The sequence below is a fragment of the Gastrolobium bilobum genome, unplaced genomic scaffold (genome assembly GCF_033153095.1).
Source record: "Gastrolobium bilobum isolate Gb01-03AN ecotype WA unplaced genomic scaffold, APGP_CSIRO_Gbil_v1 utg24917, whole genome shotgun sequence".
NCBI lineage: Eukaryota > Viridiplantae > Streptophyta > Magnoliopsida > Fabales > Fabaceae > Gastrolobium > Gastrolobium bilobum.
The window spans coordinates 117,444-139,993 of NW_026895125.1; the positions used below are offsets into that span (position 1 = coordinate 117,444).

The 22,550-nt window shown below is 37.1% G+C and overlaps 4 protein-coding genes across 4 annotated transcripts; 2 read left to right on the top strand and 2 right to left on the bottom strand.

Annotated features, from left to right (window-relative positions):
- Positions 1–581: 581 nt before the first annotated feature.
- LOC133317303 (zeta-carotene desaturase, chloroplastic/chromoplastic) lies at positions 582–6,466 on the top strand. Its single transcript, XM_061519197.1, has 14 exons — positions 582–1,136; positions 1,609–1,733; positions 2,179–2,313; positions 2,471–2,543; positions 2,682–2,755; positions 2,930–3,034; positions 3,371–3,615; positions 3,698–3,785; positions 3,887–3,929; positions 4,019–4,175; positions 4,311–4,439; positions 4,925–4,997; positions 5,334–5,498; positions 6,004–6,466. The coding sequence occupies exons 1-14, from the start codon at positions 980–982 to the stop codon at positions 6,166–6,168; spliced, it is 1,734 nt and encodes a 577-aa protein (XP_061375181.1). The 5' UTR covers positions 582–979; the 3' UTR covers positions 6,169–6,466.
- Positions 6,467–7,166: 700 nt separating this feature from the next.
- LOC133317468 (uncharacterized) lies at positions 7,167–10,211 on the top strand. Its single transcript, XM_061519359.1, has 8 exons — positions 7,167–7,223; positions 7,325–7,503; positions 7,602–7,711; positions 8,124–8,189; positions 8,448–8,530; positions 9,561–9,607; positions 9,942–10,020; positions 10,122–10,211. Exons 1-8 carry the CDS (start codon positions 7,167–7,169, stop codon positions 10,209–10,211), a joined length of 711 nt encoding a protein of 236 aa, XP_061375343.1.
- A 2,156-nt stretch (positions 10,212–12,367) lies between these two features.
- Positions 12,368–13,357, bottom strand: LOC133317540 (uncharacterized). Its single transcript, XM_061519426.1, has one exon. The coding sequence runs from the start codon at positions 13,355–13,357 to the stop codon at positions 12,368–12,370; it is 990 nt and encodes a 329-aa protein (XP_061375410.1).
- Positions 13,358–15,772: 2,415 nt separating this feature from the next.
- LOC133317625 (respiratory burst oxidase homolog protein C-like) lies at positions 15,773–16,177 on the bottom strand. The gene has a single exon (XM_061519516.1). The coding sequence runs from the start codon at positions 16,175–16,177 to the stop codon at positions 15,773–15,775; it is 405 nt and encodes a 134-aa protein (XP_061375500.1).
- Between the last annotated feature and the right edge of the window lie 6,373 nt (positions 16,178–22,550).

Below are 22,550 nucleotides of genomic sequence, written 5' to 3' on the forward strand. Positions count from 1 at the left end.
CATTTTGTTTTTGAAAGTGACTTAATTACAGATTGTATGAGTTTTGTTGGGATTCATGATTCTGTTTGGACGTTGAAATTATGATTTCTGGTTTAACAACAGAATTTGAGTATTTTGTAGAGTTGATTCATGGTTCTGCTTGGAAGTAAAAAATTAATATGCTAACGGGCTAGGTCAGACCATTTGTTTTTTTTTTTTATAAACGGACAAGTCAGGCTAACAATTAGACTCGTATTAGGCTTGGGCCAGGCCAAATTAATTTTTTTTTGATGTAGACTTAAACTTTTCTGGACAAAACTTGTCTCAGCTCAGCCCACTTTTATTCATAGTCCTAACTCTTGATACCGGATTTGGAAATAATTTTTTTTCTTAAATAATTTTTTTTTTAATAAAAGAAGTCGTTTAGAAAAAAAATTTGAAAAGATTTTTTAAGACGGTACAGCACTTGCCATAGGTGGATAAAAGATTAGGATACCAGTAGTTGACAACTTGACACGTAACGCAGATTACAATAACAAGGAGGAATTAAAAAAAGGACGAAGTTTGGTAAGTGTCAAAGTGAGTCTCTCTCTCTCTCTCTCTCTCTCCACCCTCCACTGTCGAGTGTCGAAAACAACAAGCAACGACCAACGAAATTTGTTGGTCCATTATCTGTCGCTAATGGCAGTGGCACCTCCATTTTCGATTAATACATAGACGACTAGGTAGATTAGGAAACATATTCAATTCCATTTATTTATAGTAATAATTCAATTCCAATATTCCGTGCGGTCACAACTCACAAGCTCTAATCCCCTCACTACAGGACAAATTTACCAATCCCAGCATCTCCTCCATCCTACGTAGCCAGATACCATACCATCCTCCTAATACGGTTCACTCTCCAATTTATGTTGTTTCTTTCTTATACATAAGCACACCCTCATAGTTCTTTGTCCCTTTTCCAACGAAGTCGCTTGTTCTTTTTCTTTGTCCGATTATGGCTTCGTTGATTCATTGTCCGGCAACTTCCCTCTCCGGAACTCGAGGACACTCTGTTAGGTTCTTTGTCCCCAGCAGTAGCCGTTTTACCAAGATGCACAAGTGTCGGGTTCGTTGCTCTTTGGATACTAATGTTTCCGACATGAGTATTAACGGTTAGTAATCCTTTCTCTTTGCTGATTTTCATTTCTTTCCTGCAATAATTGGTACTCTGTGTGCGGTGAAACTTGTGGAATTTTGTAAATTATTTGGACTTCAAATTCAATTTTGGATCCTACACTTCCCCTTTGCAGTATCTTATTCTTTTATATTTTATTTATGTATTTTTTGGGGAGTGTTGGAAGATTAAGAAAATTAAAAGCTTAGTAAGGACTAAGTAACATAATTTCTGGTATCTAAGGTCAAGGGGCTGTAACTGTAATCTTGTGCCGCATGTAATTTTGACATGAATTGTTAGTGGTTCTCTGTGGTTTCTGCTGGGTGAGAACTGGTTTGTGCAAGATGGTATTCAGGTTCCATACTGGGGGGAAGTCCTGTGATTTTATGCATCTGATTGTACATTTTTATCAAGTTTAGGCATTATTTCTTAAACTGTAAGTTTGACAAATGAGATGGTTCACCTGCCAGCGCCAAAAGGGCTGTTTCCTCCAGAACCTGAACATTATCGAGGACCAAAGCTGAAAGTGGCTATTATTGGAGCTGGGCTTGCGGGCATGTCAACTGCAGTAGAACTCTTGGATCAAGGGCACGAGGTTTAGCTCCTTCTCTATCTGTCTCTTTGTCTTAATGGTCTACTGATATATCATAATATTTTTAAGTTGGATTGTATGGTATATCGAAATGGATCCTCTCATGTGTAATTTAACATTATCATATGTCATGTGGGAGGATCTTAACTATTAATAATTAAATCAACGGTGATAATTGTGTAACTTTCTATCATTATATTTTTTTTCTCTCCTCCCTTATCACCATTAACTTACCCATGTATGGTTATGATTGCCCCACATGACATGGTTATATTAATTAGCACATGAGAGGATCCACTCCCATGGTATATAAGTTATTTTTTTAAGCAGAGGGGAGTGGATTCTTTGATTACTTTTTTGTAATCGTGGTGTGGAATGCGTTAGGATATGATGTTCAAGCTAATGTATTGAATTTATTATGTTTTGTTCAAAATTTTATCTCATTCAGGTTGATATATATGAGTCGAGGTCTTTTATTGGTGGCAAAGTTGGTTCTTTTGTTGATAAACGTGGAAATCACATTGAAATGGGACTGCATGTTTTCTTTGGTTGCTACAGCAATCTTTTCCGATTGATGAAAAAGGTATTACTTGCAGTCATAACATGATGCATGCTCTTCTTCATCTTTAGAACCTGTATTTTTTTGGTCATGAAACTTGTACTATTGACTTTACTTGATGTGTCAATTTTCATTGTATTGGTCCATCTAATAACTTTTACTTCATCTATGCTTGGACTAGGTGGGTGCAAATAACAATCTACTTGTGAAGGATCACACTCACACTTTTGTAAACAAAGGGGGTCAAATTGGAGGTATGTTTTGGGCTGCAATACTTTGCTCTGTTTTTGTTCATTTTTCTTGTTGTTTTTCACATTCAATGAGAGTGCCACAATTTATGAAAAGATAACGGTTTCATGATGCATTGTCTATAACTTAGTTTTCCAGTGCAGAACTAGATTTTCGCTTCCCGGTTGGGGCACCATTACACGGGATAAGGGCCTTCTTGTCCACAAATCAGCTTAAGGTAATAATCACATTGTGTATTCTATAACCATGTTTGCTTAGATTGCTTGACTTGCTCTCCAGTATTTTACAGAACTAGAAAATAATATAATTGTATACCCAAAAAAGTATATATTGTTCATTAGCCTCAATTGGACTTTCTAGACACCTAACTTCACATATTGTTTATGAACAGACCTATGATAAGGCTAGAAATGCTGTGGCTCTTGCACTGAGTCCAGTTGTCAAAGCTCTTGTTGATCCAGATGGTGCATTGAGGGACATAAGGAATTTGGATAGTGTAAGAGGATATGCTATTTTCGTATTATTTTTGGTCTGTATTTCCAAATGATGTTTCCTGTTTATTTGTCTTCTCAGCTTTATATATGAGCTACTTCCACCTGTTCCTACACATTTGCATGCCCATCCACACAGCACACATGCACATGCACACACATACAAAAGGAGTAAGTGGGAAGAGTCTTTCAGCTTTGGGCTGTATACCAAATGAAATAAAATACCAATACTTGCCCTCTTTTCTATGTTTATTGTTTCACTTTGTAATGACTGTGTTTGCCAATGTTCTGTCGTAATCGTCAAATTCTGTTTCTTTAACCGTTAAACACATTTCTTACAGATTAGCTTTTCCGACTGGTTTTTATCCAAAGGTGGCACACGCATGAGTATTCAAAAATTGTGGGATCCGGTTGCCTATGCCCTTGGGTTCATTGACTGTGATAATATCAGTGCCCGTTGTATGCTCACCATATTTGCATTGTTTGCCACGAAGACTGAGGCTTCCCTTTTACGAATGTTGAAGGGTTCACCAGATGTTTACTTGAGTGGCCCTATCCGGAAGTACATCACAGATAGAGGGGGCAGGTATGGTTTTAGATATGAGAATTTTTCCATCTTGACTACCCAAATTTATTCCTATTTAGATTCTCATTCTTTGCTGGAACAGGTTCCATCTTAGGTGGGGATGCAGAGAAATACTTTACGATAAATCTGCTGATGGAAGCACTTATGTTAGAGGACTTTCCATGTCAAAGGTGATGAGCTTTATGTGTTCTGTTTTGAAATCTTTACATGCTTGGTTTTAATTTAAGTGACATTCCCAAATTCTTATATAGTTAGTACCTTATCAATTCAGGCTACCGCCAAGAAAATTGTGAAAGCTGATGCTTATGTTGCTGGTTAGTAGTTTATACCCATCCTTGGTTTTTGTATTGATTCCATATTGGCTACAATCCAAAGTCTCAAACTGTCATTGACTTGATATCAGCTTGTGATGTCCCTGGAATTAAAAGATTACTTCCATCTGAGTGGAGGGAAGAGGAGTTTTTCAATAACATATATGAACTAGTTGGAGTTCCTGTGGTCACAGTGCAACTCAGATTCAATGGTTGGGTTACAGAGTTGCAGGATCTAGAAAAGTCAAGGTAATTCTCTGAATTTTAGGGCTTATACAGAAACTATAAAGTGAGATACTTTGGTTTTAAGAATGAGGAGTGATATATTTTCTGTTGATTGTTATTGTTCAACTTCTTTATGAACCCTTACTTTGTGGGTGGCAGGCAGCTGAGGAAAGCTATTGGATTAGATAACCTTCTCTATACTCCCGATGCTGATTTTTCTTGCTTTGCAGACCTTGCACTTACATCTCCTGAAGATTATTACATTGAGGGACAAGGATCGTTGCTCCAGTAAGTATTTGTGTGTATCTACAGTCACACTTCTAAATTCTCTCTCTCGTTCATGATTTTTTTTTTGAGAGTAAATTTCAAGAGAGATTTCTGTGAATTATTTGGGTGTTTTTGCTCTTAGCAAACGCATATTTATATACATTGAAAAATAGAGAATTGGAGTATTTTCTTAGATCCTAATGTTCCCAATGCTTCATGTATCCCTATTTTTTATAAAGCTATAATATCTACTGTTATCATTTCCATTTTCCAACAGTTTATGCATGAAATCATGCATGACTAAGCATGTTTTGCAGTGGATGAAACAGCATCATCAATTCATCGTACAACTTATATCTGTTATTGGTGAATGCACCAGCTTTAGCGGTTCTAATTTCTTATACCAAGTCTAACTTCACTTGGGATTAAAATTCGGTCATCAGCATTCATATAATATTTGATTTTGTATTTACCTTCTAAGCATGTAATGTTATTTCATCTGTCAGATGTGTTCTGACGCCAGGAGATCCATACATGCCCTTACCAAATGATGAAATTATTGCAAGGGTAGCAAAACAGGTAGGTTAGAAAAAGTTCATTTCTCTTACTCTATTTCATGACCTTTTCATTGTTGATTTAGTAGTGACATGAAAAATGTTCATCTAAAACAACGAGCTTATTCACATGCTTTTGGTTTTAGTAGCTGGAGCGTGTTTGTTGTGTGTCGAGTTGTTTTGTTATTTCAGCATTCAGTGTCATATGATATATTAATAGTAAATGCTTGATAAATGTTTTCACTGAAATATCGTAGTATGGGATCATTTTATGTCTCACAAAAGTCAGTTTTGGTGTTTTAATTCAATGGTAATTATTCATTTCAATTGCCATTGCATTGATTTTAAAAATCTTTATCAGGTTTTAGCACTGTTCCCATCATCTCAAGGTTTAGAAGTGACTTGGTCATCTGTTGTTAAAATTGGCCAATCTCTCTACCGCGAGGGACCTGGTAAAGATCCGTTTAGACCTGATCAAAAGACACCAGTGAAGAATTTCTTTCTTGCTGGCTCTTACACAAAGCAGGTAAGTTCAAATACTCTGCACCTTCTTGACTTGCGTTATACTTGTGCTTTTCTTATGCATACAAGATATACCCCTCAAAATTGCATGCTATCAAGATTTTTTGTGGCTAAAATGTATGAGTTCCTATATAGGAGTCAGTTAATCTTTAAGTCTTATGGAGGTTCCTGCCTCCTGGGCTTCTAGTATGACACATGAAAAGATTTTAGAAAATGAAGGAGCACTTTTTTTTTTTTACTCTAACAATAAGTCCTGGATTGTATTTTTTACTATGCTTGTCAACATCTTTATCAAACTTAACCAGTATTCTAGTCGTAGTGTATGGGGCATGAAAAAAAAACTCCCCGTTAAATCCCAACTTGCTGTTACAATTATTGCTGTGTTTGTCCAACTATTGCTGTATTTTTCTCTCCAGTTTCACAGCATTTGTGATATCTAAATTTCATTGATATTGCTGACTTATATTAATTTTATCTGCTTGCACCGCTGAAACATTTAATTTGTTCAGGATTATATAGACAGCATGGAAGGTGCAACCTTGTCTGGCAGGCAAGCTTCGGCCTATATCTGCGATGCCGGAGAAACATTGGTGGCATTGCGGAAGGAACTTGAAGCTGAGTTTAAAGACGACCTTAAAATTGCAAATACTAAAGATGAATTGAGTCTAGTATGAGAGAAATTTCAAGATAATTTGTCACGTTTGCATGCAGTAAGCTTGTTGTTTATGCATGTAACATTTTATATTGTATATTCAATCGAAAAGTAATTACAGAATTGGTAGTCTCGCGGCAAGTAGTGTTGTTTATAGTTGTGAAATCTGGTCTCTATAAATTGCAATTCCTATCCCGACATTCTTGACGCTGTAATTGTTTCTCTTGGACTGAAATTTAGCACTAAAATAATTTGAGTTAATGCCCTCCAGTAACTGATCACTGTACAAGAGAATTCATATATGTTGTAAGAATACCTTTTTCGTTCCATTATACATAATTCAATTCTCATTGTAAGTATGTGTGACCTTCTGTGGAGGGTGCAATATGGCTGCGATTTGCTATACCTTTATGAGTATCATATTTGTTGTGTAAAAAATAATTTTATCTTTTGTACACGTATAAAAATGTGTGGGGTTCATCTGAAGTAATGTGAAAGCAAGAGAGAGAAAGAAAATATGGGTATTATATACTTTTATGTATGTGTAAGAGATAAAATTATTTCTTACAATATGATAATCCCTTTATTAATAGCTGGTTTTTCAATAAATGTTTGTAAGTATATTAAATATGACCAATTGCCACTAAATATTTTGACAAATCACCTTCAGTAGTGATACTTATCGTTTGAAGTGTCCCAGGGTAAAACTTTTTTGTTCTTTACCACGGAGTATGTTATTTCATTCGTGCTCTAGGGTTTTTTTTTTGCATGCCGAATGAAATGAATCTGTCACTTGGGCTGTAAAATCTTAGACCAACTTTACCGGCCCAAGGCCCTTTCACTCGTACACCCGCACGTGCATGAAGTAGACTGTGTAAAGTGTGTCTGTGTGTGTGTGAGTGAGGGAGGCTTAGCCACACAACTAATTATGCGAGTGTATGTATTGTGGTCCATGCTGGTGGTGAATTGAAACACAAACAACCTTTGTGAAACAAAATCTAAATGAAGGGGTCGTAGGAAATGGCAACAATATGCTGGTTCAGTGGAAAACCTCCTCCACTACCTTTACACTACCAGGTATAGATAGAGAGATAGAGAGAGAGAGGTGAATTCAGATTTTCAAAGTTAACTGATGCTTCTCTGAATCTCTGATTGAGCTTATGACGTTGCACTTGCAGTTGGGAAGGTTTCACGGCATGCAATACCGATGCTGCTCAAACAGTAATACACCCAATAGCAGAAAGACTAATACAAGTTTTAACAGAAAAAGAGAAACCGAAACCCCTCAGATATTGAAAATAGCAGTGAGCGGAGTGACGGAGCTCTTGAGGCTTTTCTCTCCTTCCAATCAAACAAGGTGTCTATGCAAATTGCCATGGCAATCCACAATCTTCTTTACTTATCATCAACATATCTATTACTTGTTGAGTCCCACTCTCGCTTATTAATGTGCAGCGTTTTGAGTGGAGATATTGAGAAACAGAGAGATGAATTTTCAGTTTCTAGCGTCGATGATGTTCTAATGATCATCAAATCTGATTATGAGAACGCTTATTTTGTTACAGGTGCCCCCCCCCCCCCCCCCTCTTCCCTTTTTTACTAATGCTCCCTAATTTAGTATCTTTTTGCTAGTACTTTTTAATTTCCATTTTTTTTTTATTTCTATATGAGATAGGATATTGACACTAACAATGTCACAGCGAGTTTATTTTACCGTTAGATCGATTATGATGATCCAACGGTTTTGATTTAATTTTCTAAAAACTTCTTTCTTCTACTCATATTTAATAGTTTATATTTATTTCCACTTTTGTATGATTATGATTTGGATTTTCAAATCTTTCAACATAATCAATTTAAAATAGACTACTAGTCACATTGATAGTATCTATAATAGCATGCAGGAATGAATAGAAAAATTATAGCATTTACGGCTAAAATTAACGGACCCATTTCTCACTTATGTTTGACAACTAGGGAACTTCACTTCTTCAATTTATGCCCCAAACTGTATTTTTGAAGACCCAACTATTAAATTTCGCGGTAAGAATCACAGCTTTTACCAATATGGTACTCTTTCTGTTGTGCTTGGCTTCTCGTCTCTTCTTGTACATTTCATCGGCAGCTTGATCAGCAACCTAAGTTACACATTGCTGTCACACACTCACTCTCTCTCTCTGCTGTTTTCAAATCTTTAAAAGCTTACAGGAACTAACTGAAAAAAAAAAAAAAATATTGAAGAAAAAACCATCACTTTGAAAATGTGTCAATCAACTGAAGCTATAATGCATGGTCATACAGGTAGGGAGTTATATGCGCGCAACTTGAAATTGCTTGTTCCCTTCTTTGACTGTGCGTCAATTAGACTACAAAAGATTGAGAAGGTAGATTTTCTTTGTAAATTAACATTTTATATTAGTTGTAAAACCATAAGTAGTACCTACATGAGACGGGCTATCCAATATTAATAGACTGGTCAATGTGAAACATGCAGCCTTGATTGTGTCTCCGATGGAACTCTTGTCTAAGGGTTCTCTTTTGTGGAAAAGAAAAGTGCTCTCTTTTTGGATCTTTCTCATTAAAACCATTTAGTCACTAGACTTGTTTAGATTATACGTAAAAGTTAGTTAAAGAAGACTCTAATTGGAAGTTATCTAATTCAATCTGAGAAAACATTTTATTTTCCTTTGTTTCTAAGGCTGAGCTTCTTTTAGTAAAACCTGGAGCAATGTACAACTTGGGGGAAGAGGGAACATGGGACTTGGAATCAGACTATTGCCATGGGGTACTTCTTTTTAGTGTTTGGACTTTTTCTATTCCATAGTTTTATGGAGAAAATGATCAAGTTTTAGAGACGTAAAAAGACTTGTTTTGAACCGAGTTTGAAGGTCCATATTAAGAGAGTTATCAGTTTAAGTTGTCTCAGTGCAGCCTATTATTGAACCAGAAACTTTGATTGTCAGAAAATCTTGACAATTGAAATTTTAATTTAGTTCCACTTACCTGTGATTCTGTGACGGTCAGTATTCATTATCTAATCCAAAGGTGTTAATTTCAAACCGAAACCTATGGTCTAGATAATACCCATTTGGGGTGGGGTTTGGACCCTTAATAAAGATCTGTTTCTTTTTTATCGTAAGGGCCCATTTTTCTTCTTGTTATGTTAGTTCCTATCATGTCTTGCTCGTTAGTATAGCTGGTAATCTCAGGCCTCTGTCAATGTAAACCCTAAACACCTTATCACATTGGACTTTTAAAAGATAAAGAGTTGGAAGGTTTATCATTCTTCTTATTTAGTGTTTATAAAATTTCTTTTTATTAGTCTCTGGATCTACCTACAGCTGAAAGGAAATTAACTGTCAACTTAAAAGATACAGCTTCATGCTTCACTCATTATATAAATCCATAATGCAGGATGTTGATTCTGAAACAAATTTTGTGCTGGCAACTTGGAAATTAAGGTGCTTACCCTGATCCTTATGTGTGTTAATGTAACATCCAAATTTCTTTTTTCAAAATGCTTCTAAAAGCAGTATGGTATAATTCCATTATAGAAATAATACAGTGATGTTTCTGAGTATACATAAAATTTCTATATATGGCACCGTTTTCCCTTTAACACAAACAAATAGTTTTGCACTAAAAGGATCCCCAAAGAGTTGCTGCATCACTGATAATCAGGAAATAATGCTTAAGCAGATATTTAAGATTACATGCCTGGTCCCAAGTCCATGTCATCATCACTATTAAAATTCTCAATTTCTTTGTTGATCTTTTTTGGGGTCTGATATGCAGGACCAATTTAAAGCTTCCTTGGAGGCCTCTGATTTCTATTGATGGAAGCACATATTATGAATTGAATGAAGATTTCAAAGTCAGAATCAAAATGCATCTTTGTCTCTCTGCTGTATGCTTTTGCACTGATTGATGTGATTTGAGATCCATATTAACTAGTGGTTGCAACATTTTTGACAGATTGTTAGGCATGTGGAGAGTTGGAATGTTTCTGCACTTGAAGCAGTTTTGCAGATTTTCGCCTTTAAGTTTGAAAACTCGGGTGGTTGAATGTTATTAAGTTTCATTCACATGTCACACTTTATTGGCAGTTGACGACGGGCATCACCGGGTAAAATTAAGTAACGTGTATTTCATGAAAGCCCTAATGATTCTTACATTATGTAGTTGTTAAAGATGCAATTGACACCGATCAATTTTTCATAATATCTGGTATATTTTTTCTCTAGGCGTATGTATAACTAGGGGTACTTGGAGATTATTTATTTTCTAGGAGTATTACTGGTGCTTTAGTTGGGAGAAACATCAAGTGTTTATCAGTAGATCAAAATGTAGCATGAAGAATTCAAAGAACTTCTGCACTAAAACGAGAGAATTGCATGATTCGAAATACTAGTTTTTCTACTTTTTGCTTGTAAGGAAAAAATGCATTAAAATTATGAAATGGGTCTAGAGTCATCCAACAAGTAAATAGCCATTTGCCATTATGTTGCCCTCTCTGTACTTCCTTGTAGTCTGTAAGAAGCATGGCGTAATCCATATTATCTGTTGAAAGATCAGTTTTCATCATTTGTATCAAAAGAAGTGTGTCCGTTTCTACAATGATGGGCTGAGATTAAATTGCAAAGCAAGTCTTAGAGCATCTCCAGACCATAATGTTCAGCGCCATAATGCTGTTAGCACAACCAATTTTTCTATTGCACCCCATCAATTTCAGGACTACCTTTGTTTTAAAGCTTGAAATGAACCTTCAGGGCCGGTTTGGATGGCATTTTTCTTCTTCAAAAGCTGCTTTTTTTAAGGGAAAAAACACTTTTCGAAAAAAGTCTATTTGGATGTCTGCTTTTTAAAAAAGCAGAAGTTGTAAAAAAAGTCAAAAAATTACTTTTTTCAGAAGTTAAAAATTTTAACTTCTAAAAAAAGTAGAAGTCAAAAGCCAAATATTTTTTTTCAAAAATCAAATATTTTTTAAAAATCTAAGTAGCTATAACTTTTATAGAAAGTGCTTTTAAAATAAGGAAGTCATAAAAAAGATTTTTTTTACAAGTCAAATACAAACGAGCCATTAGTGGACTTGGTATGAGTAGATGCTTAATAGACCATCTTCTAGGTGTGTTTATGAATTATGAAGACTTTGTGGTTACTTTTTAGCCAAGAAATAATCCAGATATCAATAGAGACTCCAAGGAATTCAGGCCAGGATAGAAGTCATGTGAAAGTTGGTTTATTTGAATTCATTTAGCACTGAAGATTGACCGATTTGGTATCGCAAAATGTGACTTTACCGTTTCAACAAACCAGACTATTATGGTATGGGCCTCCCTCACATGCTAAATTCATTACACACAAATTTTGAAACCCAAGATTGCTTTAATATTAGAAAATGGTAGGAGCAAATAAAGCAGCTCTTGCCGCAGAGAATCTAGAAAGCTATGTTTACCTTTCTATCTGTTTTCTGCGTTCTATGATGGCTAAGGGGGTCTATGAGTCTGACACTGCTATGTGGTATTATTGATCCGGGGAATCCAAGGTGGAATGACACTGGTCTGTGGGTGCCTGGTTGCAATTTTGCTTTGCCTTAAACTTTAAAGTTTATAGTAAACGATCTTCTGACCTTTGTATAGGAGCCTTACATGATTCATGAATGTGACTTCTGAATTGGGTTTCTGAGAAGTTAGAAGCCAACCCGCGAGGGGAAACCCAAGCAATGTCCACCATCAAAATATTGTGATTATCGTTCACACTAAACTCATCCAATATCCATGTAAAATTGCAGTCACAAAATAGCACATACACATATCAAGTTAAACGTACAACGATTTTATCCTTCTGTGGATGCAATCATCAGTACATTGTTATAAAACTCATTATTTTCATTATAACGTACGCGTTACCATAAAGTACCACTATTTTGTTCAGGGGGCAAGAAATCAATATCCTCTATTTAATTGTTAAAACCGTATTTATTTTATTTCTACAACTTGAAGAGATACTTGTGATAAATAATTTTCGCAACATAAATAGCTTGTACAAGAGAGAAACTTGAGTGTGCAAGTCAATTATCAACAAGAAAGTGCACTCCAATCCAGAGCAGAGCAATTCAAACTTGAAATCTTATGGACACGATGGTTTCATTAATTGAAACACAGAAAGAGTTGAAAATTAATCACAAACGAAATCATGATTAGTGCAAATGAACAATGAACTCAGTTCCAAAATTTCAAATTATAATCTCTCCTCCAAGCATAGAGCAACAAAGAGAATCCACCATCACTACCACACGACCTGGTGGATGAAGAGCACGAGCTCCTCCCACCGTCACTGCTCTCCTCCGCCCACTGCAACACGCCAGAGCTCGACGGCGACAATGATATGATCGAAGATGCCATAGTGGATCCCAACAAGCTCTTCCTCATCAACCTCTTCTCTGGACCGACCATTTCCGGCCACACGGTGCCATCACCTACTTGAAACACAAAAACACCATGACAGTTGCCATCATTACTATTAACCACCCAACTCAACACATCCCAGTAGAACTCTACTTCAACACCATCAATGAAGATTCTCTCGTTCCCTCTGAACTTCCATTCCAGCCTTTTAACGACCAAGCAAACTTCCCCATCCACTTTCACTCTCAGCACATCCCCATTGCATTCAATCTCTATTTTGTGTTTGGAACCCAAGAAGTCACCCCTTGATGCGTAACTCATGCTTCCAAACACATGTTCTCTCCTTGATAGTAGAGCCTGATCACCGGGTTGGTGGTGTCTAGTAAGTGGCGTGAGAAGATCACCCAGAGAGAATTCAAGCCTTCCATTGCACCAGATTGCAAGGTAGAAGCATGACTCTGGCTCAGCCGAGTTCTGACAAAACTCTGCTCCAGCAAAGTCCCAGTAAAGCTTGATTTTCTTGGAATGTTTGAGGGTCCGGGTCAGGTAGATGGATTTGGATCTTGGTCGTGTTGGTAAGAATGAGAAAGTTGATGGCTTGAGATGTATGGTGATGGAGAAGGTGTTTGGGGCGTAAATGGTTAAGGAGTGAGAGACAAGAGTTCTGGACCAGCTGAGGGTGAGGTACGTGGGGGAGTTGCAAAGTTGAGTTTGGTATATACATGTTACCAGATTCTGGGGCAATTGGGTGCTGCTGCTTGACCTTGATGGAGTGTTGGGTTGGCTGAAACAACCTCGGATCATGTTTGTTTGTGTTTGTTTCTCAGACCATATATGTAGTTAATGGTCAGTTAACTTGATTTTCTTTTGGTTTGGATGAGAGGTAAGAGTTACAGGGAGAGGGGAGAATTGTGTGTTATGGCTTTATGTGCTAAGTGGAAAGTGAACTTGCGAGCATGGAGTTGTTAAATTTTGGATTTGTGTTCAATGTTTAAGGTTATTTTGGAGGGTAGTTAACTCTGAGATGTTGGCAAAAGTATAGAACTTTTGCATCTTTTAATGATGAGAACACAAGGATTCGTTGATAGTGAGAGAGAGAAACGAGGCTTCTATCAGTACAATCATAAACACCCGTTGCTAAAATGCCTTTCGCATACAGTTCAATGTTGGCTTCCTTGATTTGCGCCTTTGACAAGGCTTGAAAAGCATTCTGTATGCTAGTGAGCTGGGTTGCACTCGGAGTCTAGTACTTTCCAAGTCATTCCAATTAAACAATGAAGAGATACAATTATCAATTATATATCATGTCCCTTTTTATATCTTTTGATGGTTACCCTCTAGTCATAAATCCTATACATAACGCTTGAACTTTGAATTTCAGATGCATTAAAAAATCATGGTAGAAGTACTGACTCTCCACATTATCCAGTTTTCTATTCGACAGCTAATATGTAAATTAGAACATAAAATTTATATTTTCTTTTCATTCATGTTGGCCTCCTGCTTTATTCTACTTCTCCATATCACTAAATTTGATTAATATATCCTTTTATTTGTGTAAGACGTTTATCCATTCTTTTTGCTTTAGTTCAATAAAGTTAATGTCTTACTTCATTATTTGGAAGATGAATAGGAGAATTGTAAAGCTTTTTTACCACTATAGTATTTTTTTAATAATTAATTACCAAATTGACTCTATTTATAAACTATTTCAAAAATTTAACCTCTCCAGAAAACATAACACAAATCTGTCCCTGTTTGACCGTTGACCATGAAGCCTACCCGAGTACACCCCTACCTACCCGGGTATATTTTGAAATTTTTTACCTATCCGGGTATATTTCTTGAATCTGGAAAAAAATGTTTGAATTATTTACCCGGATAAAGAGGGGTGTACCCGGGTAAATAATCCAATAGGTAGTGCCAAGGAAAACCAATTACAAATAAGCTTCCCATTTTTTAAAGAAACAAAAAAACTAAGATTCTTGAAGACAAAACAGAAGCAATCAAAGCACAAAGTTCCAAAGTAAGAACGAGTATACAGCAGAATATGAATCAAATACAAGGAAACAGTGACCAATGAATAAGACCCTAACATGTCAATCATAATCTTGGAAATAAATCAACCTCAGAAACAGAATCTAATATGAATATGAATTTCGTATGAGATCACCTTGTATGGTTCCCGATAAAGTACAAGCATCAAAAGCAAAAGTATAACCATAAAATATTTAATCATAGTTGATTCGGGAATTCGGAAGAACAGAATTTTCACACAAAATTTTCAGTCCCATCCCAGTTTACCTTTTTCGCCAAGCTCACAAAATCATTGAGAAAGTAAAGAGTACACGCGTAGAACAACTACATACACACAAACAAGATGAAATAAGCGAAAACATTCTACTAGCCTTCTTGGAATTTCTCAGAAACCAAACTAAGGCACGGTACATGTAGAAAGTAAAAATTGCAAAAAAAAGTATGATTATTTACCCAGGTACACCCCTCCCTACCCCAGGTAAATAATTCAAACATTTTTCCAGATTCAAGAAATATACCCGGGTAGGGAGGGATGTATCCGGGTAGGTAAAAAATTTCAAAATATACCCGGGTAGGTAGGGGTGTACTCGGGTAGGCTTCATGATCAAAGTTCAAACAAGAGCAGATTGGTGTTATATTTTCTGGAGAAGTTAAATTTTTGAAATAATTTATAAATAGAGTTAATTTGATAATTAATTATTAAAAAAAAGTTATAGTGTTCAAAAAGCCAGAATTGTAAGCTTTTAATAATGTCTAATGTTTTTCAGTTTCTTTTTCTTAGGAAATAATATCTCATTGTCTTCCTCTTATATCATCAAATCAAAACTGATAGGGTTGACCATATGACAAACCAGACCAGAACAGGGTAGGGAGAAGAGAGAAAAATCAAAGGGAAGAAAGAGCACATTCTCATCTACGATTAATAATCAGATCTGCAGTTGATAATAATAATTTGAATGAAACCATATCTTGAACTTTTTAAAGTCTAAATGAAGTGAATACCCTCAACAAAAGGAACAAACAATTCAATTCTTTATAACCATAGCAAATGAAAATGTACACAAATTAAAATGACAGAAAAATAAATAAAATAAAGGTAAAACAACCAGGTAAAAAATAAAATAAAATAAAAAATAAAACTAAACAAAGAAAGATATGAATAACAATTAATAATGAAAATATTCAAGGAGGAGAAGAACGTGTTGCCAATTCACGTTGAGCAGCCTTCATAAGCAAGCTATGTTTATCAAGAGCAACAATGATGGGAGAGCCACCTATCCCACGAGCAACGGCGTGCATAATATCCTTCATTAAGGACTTGAACTCCTTCAGAACGAGTGCACCCTTTCGATCTTCATCAAACCTCTTGAATATCAATTCCAACACGCTATCAATGTCTTGCTGTGGCTGTGATTCGGAACCTAAAGACAAAAGCATTCCTAACCCACCACGGATTTCGTCACGCGAAAGCTTCCCATCGCCATTCTGATCTACCATTGCAAACCATTCTCTCACGAAACAATCAAACGTAGCTGTGTCATCCACGAACTCCGTTACGGTTGAACTGTTCACTACCGCTACACTCATTTTAATTTGGAACACAAATTGAATTTTCGTTACTTGGTTAAGGTCCGAGGAGATAATATAGCGGCTCGTAGGTTCTTGTCTTCAAGACAAGTTTTATATATAAAGTAACGGTTACCCAAAGTTCACGTTTCCAATGGTTGATTAGCCATTATTTTAGAGCACTAAATCAACGAGAGGGATTCTTTTCCCCGCATCGAAGGGCATGATGCCATGTGACAACAGAATATACCGTTAGACTGGGTGAAAATATCAGTAACTGCACACAGACCCCTCTCTCTTTTTTTTTTATAGGAAAAACTTCATTTTCACTCTCATTGCGGTGTTCTGACTTATCATTTAACCCGTAGTTTTAAATTTATCACTTAGAATTATTGTGCTGAAATAATTTATCATTTAACCTCCTATGGTTTCAAATTTTCACTTAAACTTCTTGTGGTTACAAAAATTTTCACTTGAACTCCTTGTGATTTAAAAAATAACATTTTAAAAACATATTTAAAATAAATTTTCTCTCTTTTTTATTTTATATCTTTATCTAATGCATTTAGGGTTTGAAAAATATTTTAAGTTATTTATGCTGAAATTAATTTATAAATTATCTTACTTTTCTTATTTTAAAAATATATTCGAAATTAAAAAAATATTTAAGATAATATTAAAAAAATATTATTTATGATAAATTAAATATGTATTAACAAAATAAGATATTTACTTTCTTTAAATAGATAAAATAAAAATATTGATTTGAATTTATTTTCTTGATAAAAATAAGTGGATTTTTTTATATTTTATTTTTATTTTCTAAACCTTAAATGCATTAGGTGAGGATATGAAATAAAAAAGAGAAGAAATTTATTTTCCTCTTATTTATTTTTAAAAAATTTTATTTTTGTAACAAGGGGTCTAATGAAAATATTTTTAACCACAAGAAGTCTAAGTGAAAATTTGAAACCACGGGAGGTTAAATGATAAATTATTTAAGCACAATGAGTCTAAGTGATAAGTTTTTTTTTTGAAAAGCAAACAGGAAACATAAAAACAAAAAAAGAAACTAGGAACACCTCCTAGACCAAACTACTCCTACATAGTCCCTTTCAAGTTTGTCACGACAACCAGAAGGAGGCGAGTCAAACTCTTGTAAAGACCAATCAAAGGAGTAGGCAAAAGAGGCCATCCAATCGACAACCTCATTCCCTTCCCTATGAATATGGGAAATTCTAACCCTCCAATTCCAATCCAGCATATTCCTTATGCGCAAGACCAAGTTAGAGGCTGGATGATGAGAGCTGCACCCTTCTCTTATGAAAAACTGGGCTACTAAGGAATCACCTTCAAGCCAGACAAAACGGAAACCTTTCCTCCATGCAATCTCAAGCCCAAGGAGACAACCCCAAAGTTCTGCTAACAAAACATTACCACAGCCAAGATTTTTACAAAAGCCAACAAGCCACCTTCCACTAGCATTCCTAAATACACCCCCACAAGCAGAAGCTTCTCCATTATTCATACTTGACCCATCCACATTGAGCTTAACCCAAGGGTCCGAAGGAAAAACCCAAGAAACTAATTTCTCTTTATTCGAGTTAGTCTCAAGACCAGCAACCCGAAGCGTGTTTTCTGACCAAGAAAAATCTTCACCATAGACCATAGCAGCTCTAAAAGTGCCATAAGCAGGAACAGAAGATCCCTGAAATTTTTTCTTATTCCTAGCTTGCCAAATGAAACAGGAAATGATACCAAACAGAAGAGGCCATGATGGAAAATTGGACCAATTACGATCCTCAGAGATATTGGACAACACCCATTGCTGAAGATTAAGAGAGAAAAAATCCTCCCAAGCCTCTCGCTTAACTGCAATCTCCCACACTTTTTTTGCTGCAATACAATCTCTAACCGCATGTAAGGAAGTTTCCGTAAAACAATTGCAGATGACATATATCTGAACCCGCCATGTGCCGTCTGCAACGCCTTTCATTTGTCAAAATTTTATCTCCTAACAACAGCCAAAGGAACGTACGAATCCGTTCAGGTCCATGCCACTGCCAAACGCGATTCCAAGGTAAATTGGTAGATTCCTCGTTACCCCTGGATATGGCCATATAAGCGGACTTCAGCGAAAAACTCCCATCAGATGTCCTTGTCCACAAAATTCGGTCATGACCATTAACATCCGAAGGAGGAAGGATGTTATTAATACGAGCATTGACGTGATCGGGAAGACTATGCTGGAAAGCCCCCCACATCCAACTTCCGGAGGATGAGACAAGATCAGAGACCATTAGCTGATGATTTATCTGAGAGGGATCAGAAATAGCAGCATAGGATGAGAGTGCACCACAACCCGGAACCCACGGGTCATCCCAAAAATGAGTAGAATTTCCATTACCTAGCAAAATTCTGGAATGCTGTAATATCACAGGCCAAGACGAAACAATTGCTTTCCAAAGAAATGAGCTATTCCGAGTAGCAGAAATATTAGGAACCAAATCAGACTGAACTTTATACTTGCTCTTTAAAACTCTAGCCCAAAGCGCGTCTGGATTAGAAAGGATTCAATAACCAATTTTCATAATAAAAGCCCTGTTAACTTCCTTCATTTTCCTCAGACCCAGCCCTCCATGATCTTTATCCATGCACAACTGATCCCACGCAACCAGATGAGGACGAGTAGATGCTCTATTGGAACCCCACAAAAACCTCCTAATATGTTTCTCAATATCATTGCAGATTCCGAGAGGAACAACAGAAACTTGCATTGTGTAGGCTGGAATAGCTGAGAGAACAGCTTTCGAAAGTGTAATTCTTCCTGCTAGAGAAAGACTGGTGTGGTTCCAGGCATTAATCCTAGATTGAACTCGATCGAGGATATGACTGAAAGCCGCCCTCCCAACTCTGCGATGATGAAGAGGAATACCCAAATACTTTCCAAGATCCACCGTCCTTGAGAAGCCCAACTCACCACTAAGTTCCTCTGCCAAAATATGATTCACATTGTGGGAGAAGAGAATTTTTGTTTTTTCATGGTTAACCTTTTGCCCAGAAGAAAGACAAAAATCATCTAGCACCTTGGAAATGGTTTGGGCCTGATCAAAGGATGCATCCGCACAAAGAATAAGATCATCCGCAAAAAATAGGTGAGAAATGGGAGGAGCATTTCTCCTCAACATGATCGGCTTCCAGCACTTTTGCCTAACTGCATGGGAAATGAGATGACCAAGTCGCTCCATACAAAGAATAAATAAATATGGGGACAAAGGGTCACCCTGTCTAAGCCCCCTGGATGGGAAAAACTCCTGAGTTGTAGAACCATTCCAAAGAACATTCATCGAACAAGAAGAAACACACCACATAACAAGATTAATGAGATTTGGGGGAGTCCCACATCCTGAAGAGTATCTCGGAGAAAGTCCCAGCTAATTCTGTCATAAGCTTTCTCCAGATCCACCTTAATCATCATCCAACCTTTGGCGCCTTTCTTTGACCTCATAGAGTGAATAATTTCCTGAGCAATAATTACATTATCTGTCCCTTGCCTTCCTTTGATGAAACTACACTGGTTAGGCATAACAATTTTATCCATCTACAATTTCAAACGGTTAGCAATAAGCTTAGTAATAGTCTTATAAATAACATTACAAAGGCTAATAGGCCGGAAATCTTTAAGGGATTGAGGTGAAGTTATCTTCGGGATCAGGCAAATAAGAGTTTGATTAATATTCCGAACTTTTTGGGGATTATTAAACACATCTTTCACCAGATCACAAACAGAGCTTCCTACAGTATCCCATTGAGATTGGAAAAATAGACTATGAAGACCGTCCACCCCTGGAGCTTTGTGAGGTCCCATGGAAAAAACTGTACTCCTAATCTCCTCATTCGAAGGAATGCTACCAATATGAATGTTGTGCTCTTGCACAAGGTGAGGAAAATAGCCTCTAATTGGAAGCCCAGGTCTAGCAGTATTATCCTCTTTAAACAAATTACGATAATACTCCACCGCCATATTCATCAGAATAGAGGGATCACCAATCCAATCACCTGCATCATTTTTCAGAGCATCAATACGATTTCTCCTCCTCCTAGCAGCTGTAGTAGAATGGAAGAATTTCGTATTCCGGTCACCATATTTCAACCAGCTAGCCCTAGACCGCTGAAACCAAGTAAGATCCTCCCGAATATAAATGAGATTCAACTGACGCCAAAGATCTTTCTGCAGAATTTCTAGAGCATGGCAAGGATGGTGACTAAGACTACGGTCAATACCCCTTAGTCTCGCCTGAAGATTATTCTTAAGCTTGGCATCTTCCCTAAAGCACTCCCTATGCCAGTGAGAAGCATTCGATCGAAAAGTTTCACTAGCTGTGCCCCAACCTGTACTCCCATTCCAACACTCCTGCACTAGGCCAGGGAAATCCTCATGAGTGAGCCAGGCTGCCAGAAATCTAAATGGACGGCTCCCTCCAGGATGGTGAGGAGAAGGACCCTCCCAGAGAAGAAGAGGTCTATGATCCGAGCAGTAGCAGGGAAGATGAGTCACAACCCTGTCAGGAAAGGACAATTGCCACTGCTCATTCGCACAAACTCTATCAAGACGTTCCTTCAATCTGCCTCTATGCCAAGTGAAAGTAGGCCCCTGATGACCCAAGTCTTCCAGATTGCAGTTCATAATACAATTTTGGAAATCATAAATACTCCTCCAATCAGGCGGGCCACCTCCCTCCTTTTCTGCTGCATGCAAATAAGAATTGAAATCTCCCAAAATGCACCAAGCCTCCGAGGATTGCTGTTGTAACCTTCCTAGAGCATCCCACAGAGACACCCTCTCAAGACGCCGCGGACTGGCATAAACAAAAGTAACAGCTTCCTCCTTCCTCCTATTACGCCAAAAAAAATTTTAAATGGATAAACTGACGATGAGACTCTAAAATCTGAATCTGAGCTTCATCATCATTCCATAACACCCACAGACCACCAGAAAAACCTTGAGGATGAGCCATAACATGCTTTTGAAAGCCAAAGCCTTTCACCACCTTCTGAGCACGGTCAGCTCCGATACGAGTTTCAAGCAAAGCCATAACTTGAATATTAAAACGACGAGACAAGTCCCTAATAAGGGGAGAAAAACCCTTTTTTTCGGCCCCCCTGCAATTCCAAACACACACACTCATCAAAAAACCACAAAAAATAATGAGAAAGGATGAAAAACACCCTGTCATTAGACTTTGGGGAGATCAAAACTATCCCGCATCACCGAGGGTACATCAGCAGGTCTCAAACTAGCATTCGAAGCCTCAACATCCTTCGAGCTGGAAAGAGTAACCGGACTCTTGTTGTCATGCGTTATTATGGAAATATCAACCCCATCCTCCCTTTTACCGGAATCTGAGGGAGTTACCACATGTGGAGGAGATGATGTAGAAGGGAGAACAAGAGGCTTTCTGCCATTAATGTCCATTGCTGAAATTTTTTTTGCCGAGCTCGAAGCAATGAACGGCTTAGCCCTTTGCTTAAAACTCTTTGGGACAATAGATAAGGCAACTACCTTTTTATTCCTGTTAATTTCATCACGTAACTCTTTCTTTTTTTTTCCATTTTGCGACAAAGTAGAAGACTTGGAAACAGTAGCCTCTTGTGGTCGAGACAAAATCCTTTCTTCTACCTGAGGAATAACAGTACCTTTTTGAACAACTGGCATAAGCTCAGGGCCACTTAGATTTTGATTTGGCATAGAGGGTCCTACCAAATTTGTAACTGTATTTGAGCTAGGGAGAATAGCTGCTGAAAGATGACGTTTATCACGAGGAAAATTCGAAATCTTATTATTTAAACCCTTTTTCAAATCAGCACTAGCGGTTACCTTAGAGGGGCCATGCTTATCATTAATGATTTGAATATTCTCATAATTAACATCATGATTATCATTAACTTCGTCAGAAATAACTGAAAATCTTGATCCAGCCGTTGAAGACGCCACCTTTGAAGCTCCAGAACCGTTATTTTTTGCATTAATCATTGTAGCCGATTTAATTCCCACATGATTATCGGGTTTCTGCTGCTTGATTTTAGCTGGACGTGAAACAAAATGATTTATTCCTTGAGCATTAATTCTCCTTTGGCCAGTTGTAACGGATGACCCCTGATTCCCGGCTGCATTGATTGCGGTAGCATTGATTGCGGCAGCATTGATTGCGGCAGTCTCCATGGTAGCTTTTGCCTTCCTTCCCCGTTGACTCCTTTGGACAATCATCCAAGAACCAAAAGCTTCACCTTCTGCCATCTCACGCCTGACACCATTGTTAACAACCTCTGCACGAACATCCTTTTGGTGAGAATGACTATCGGTTGACACCGAAACCGAAGAACAAGTGTCACG

What these genes read in the sequence shown, in the direction of transcription:
- LOC133317540 (XM_061519426.1), bottom strand. Translation starts at nt 13,357, where the DNA reads ATGATCCGAGGTTGTTTCAGCCAACCCAACACTCCATCAAGGTCAAGC.
- LOC133317468 (XM_061519359.1), top strand. Translation starts at nt 7,167, where the DNA reads ATGGCAACAATATGCTGGTTCAGTGGAAAACCTCCTCCACTACCTTTA. An exon ending in GACTACAAAAGATTGAGAAG is followed by an intron (nt 8,531 to 9,560) that starts GTAGATTTTCTT and finishes TCCATAATGCAG; the next exon opens with GATGTTGATTCTGAAACAAA. An exon ending in AATTGAATGAAGATTTCAAA is followed by an intron (nt 10,021 to 10,121) that starts GTCAGAATCAAA and finishes CATTTTTGACAG; the next exon opens with ATTGTTAGGCATGTGGAGAG.
- LOC133317303 (XM_061519197.1), top strand. Translation starts at nt 980, where the DNA reads ATGGCTTCGTTGATTCATTGTCCGGCAACTTCCCTCTCCGGAACTCGA. An exon ending in TTCCGACATGAGTATTAACG is followed by an intron (nt 1,137 to 1,608) that starts GTTAGTAATCCT and finishes TTCACCTGCCAG; the next exon opens with CGCCAAAAGGGCTGTTTCCT. An exon ending in TCTTGGATCAAGGGCACGAG is followed by an intron (nt 1,734 to 2,178) that starts GTTTAGCTCCTT and finishes TATCTCATTCAG; the next exon opens with GTTGATATATATGAGTCGAG.
- LOC133317625 (XM_061519516.1), bottom strand. Translation starts at nt 16,177, where the DNA reads ATGAGTGTAGCGGTAGTGAACAGTTCAACCGTAACGGAGTTCGTGGAT.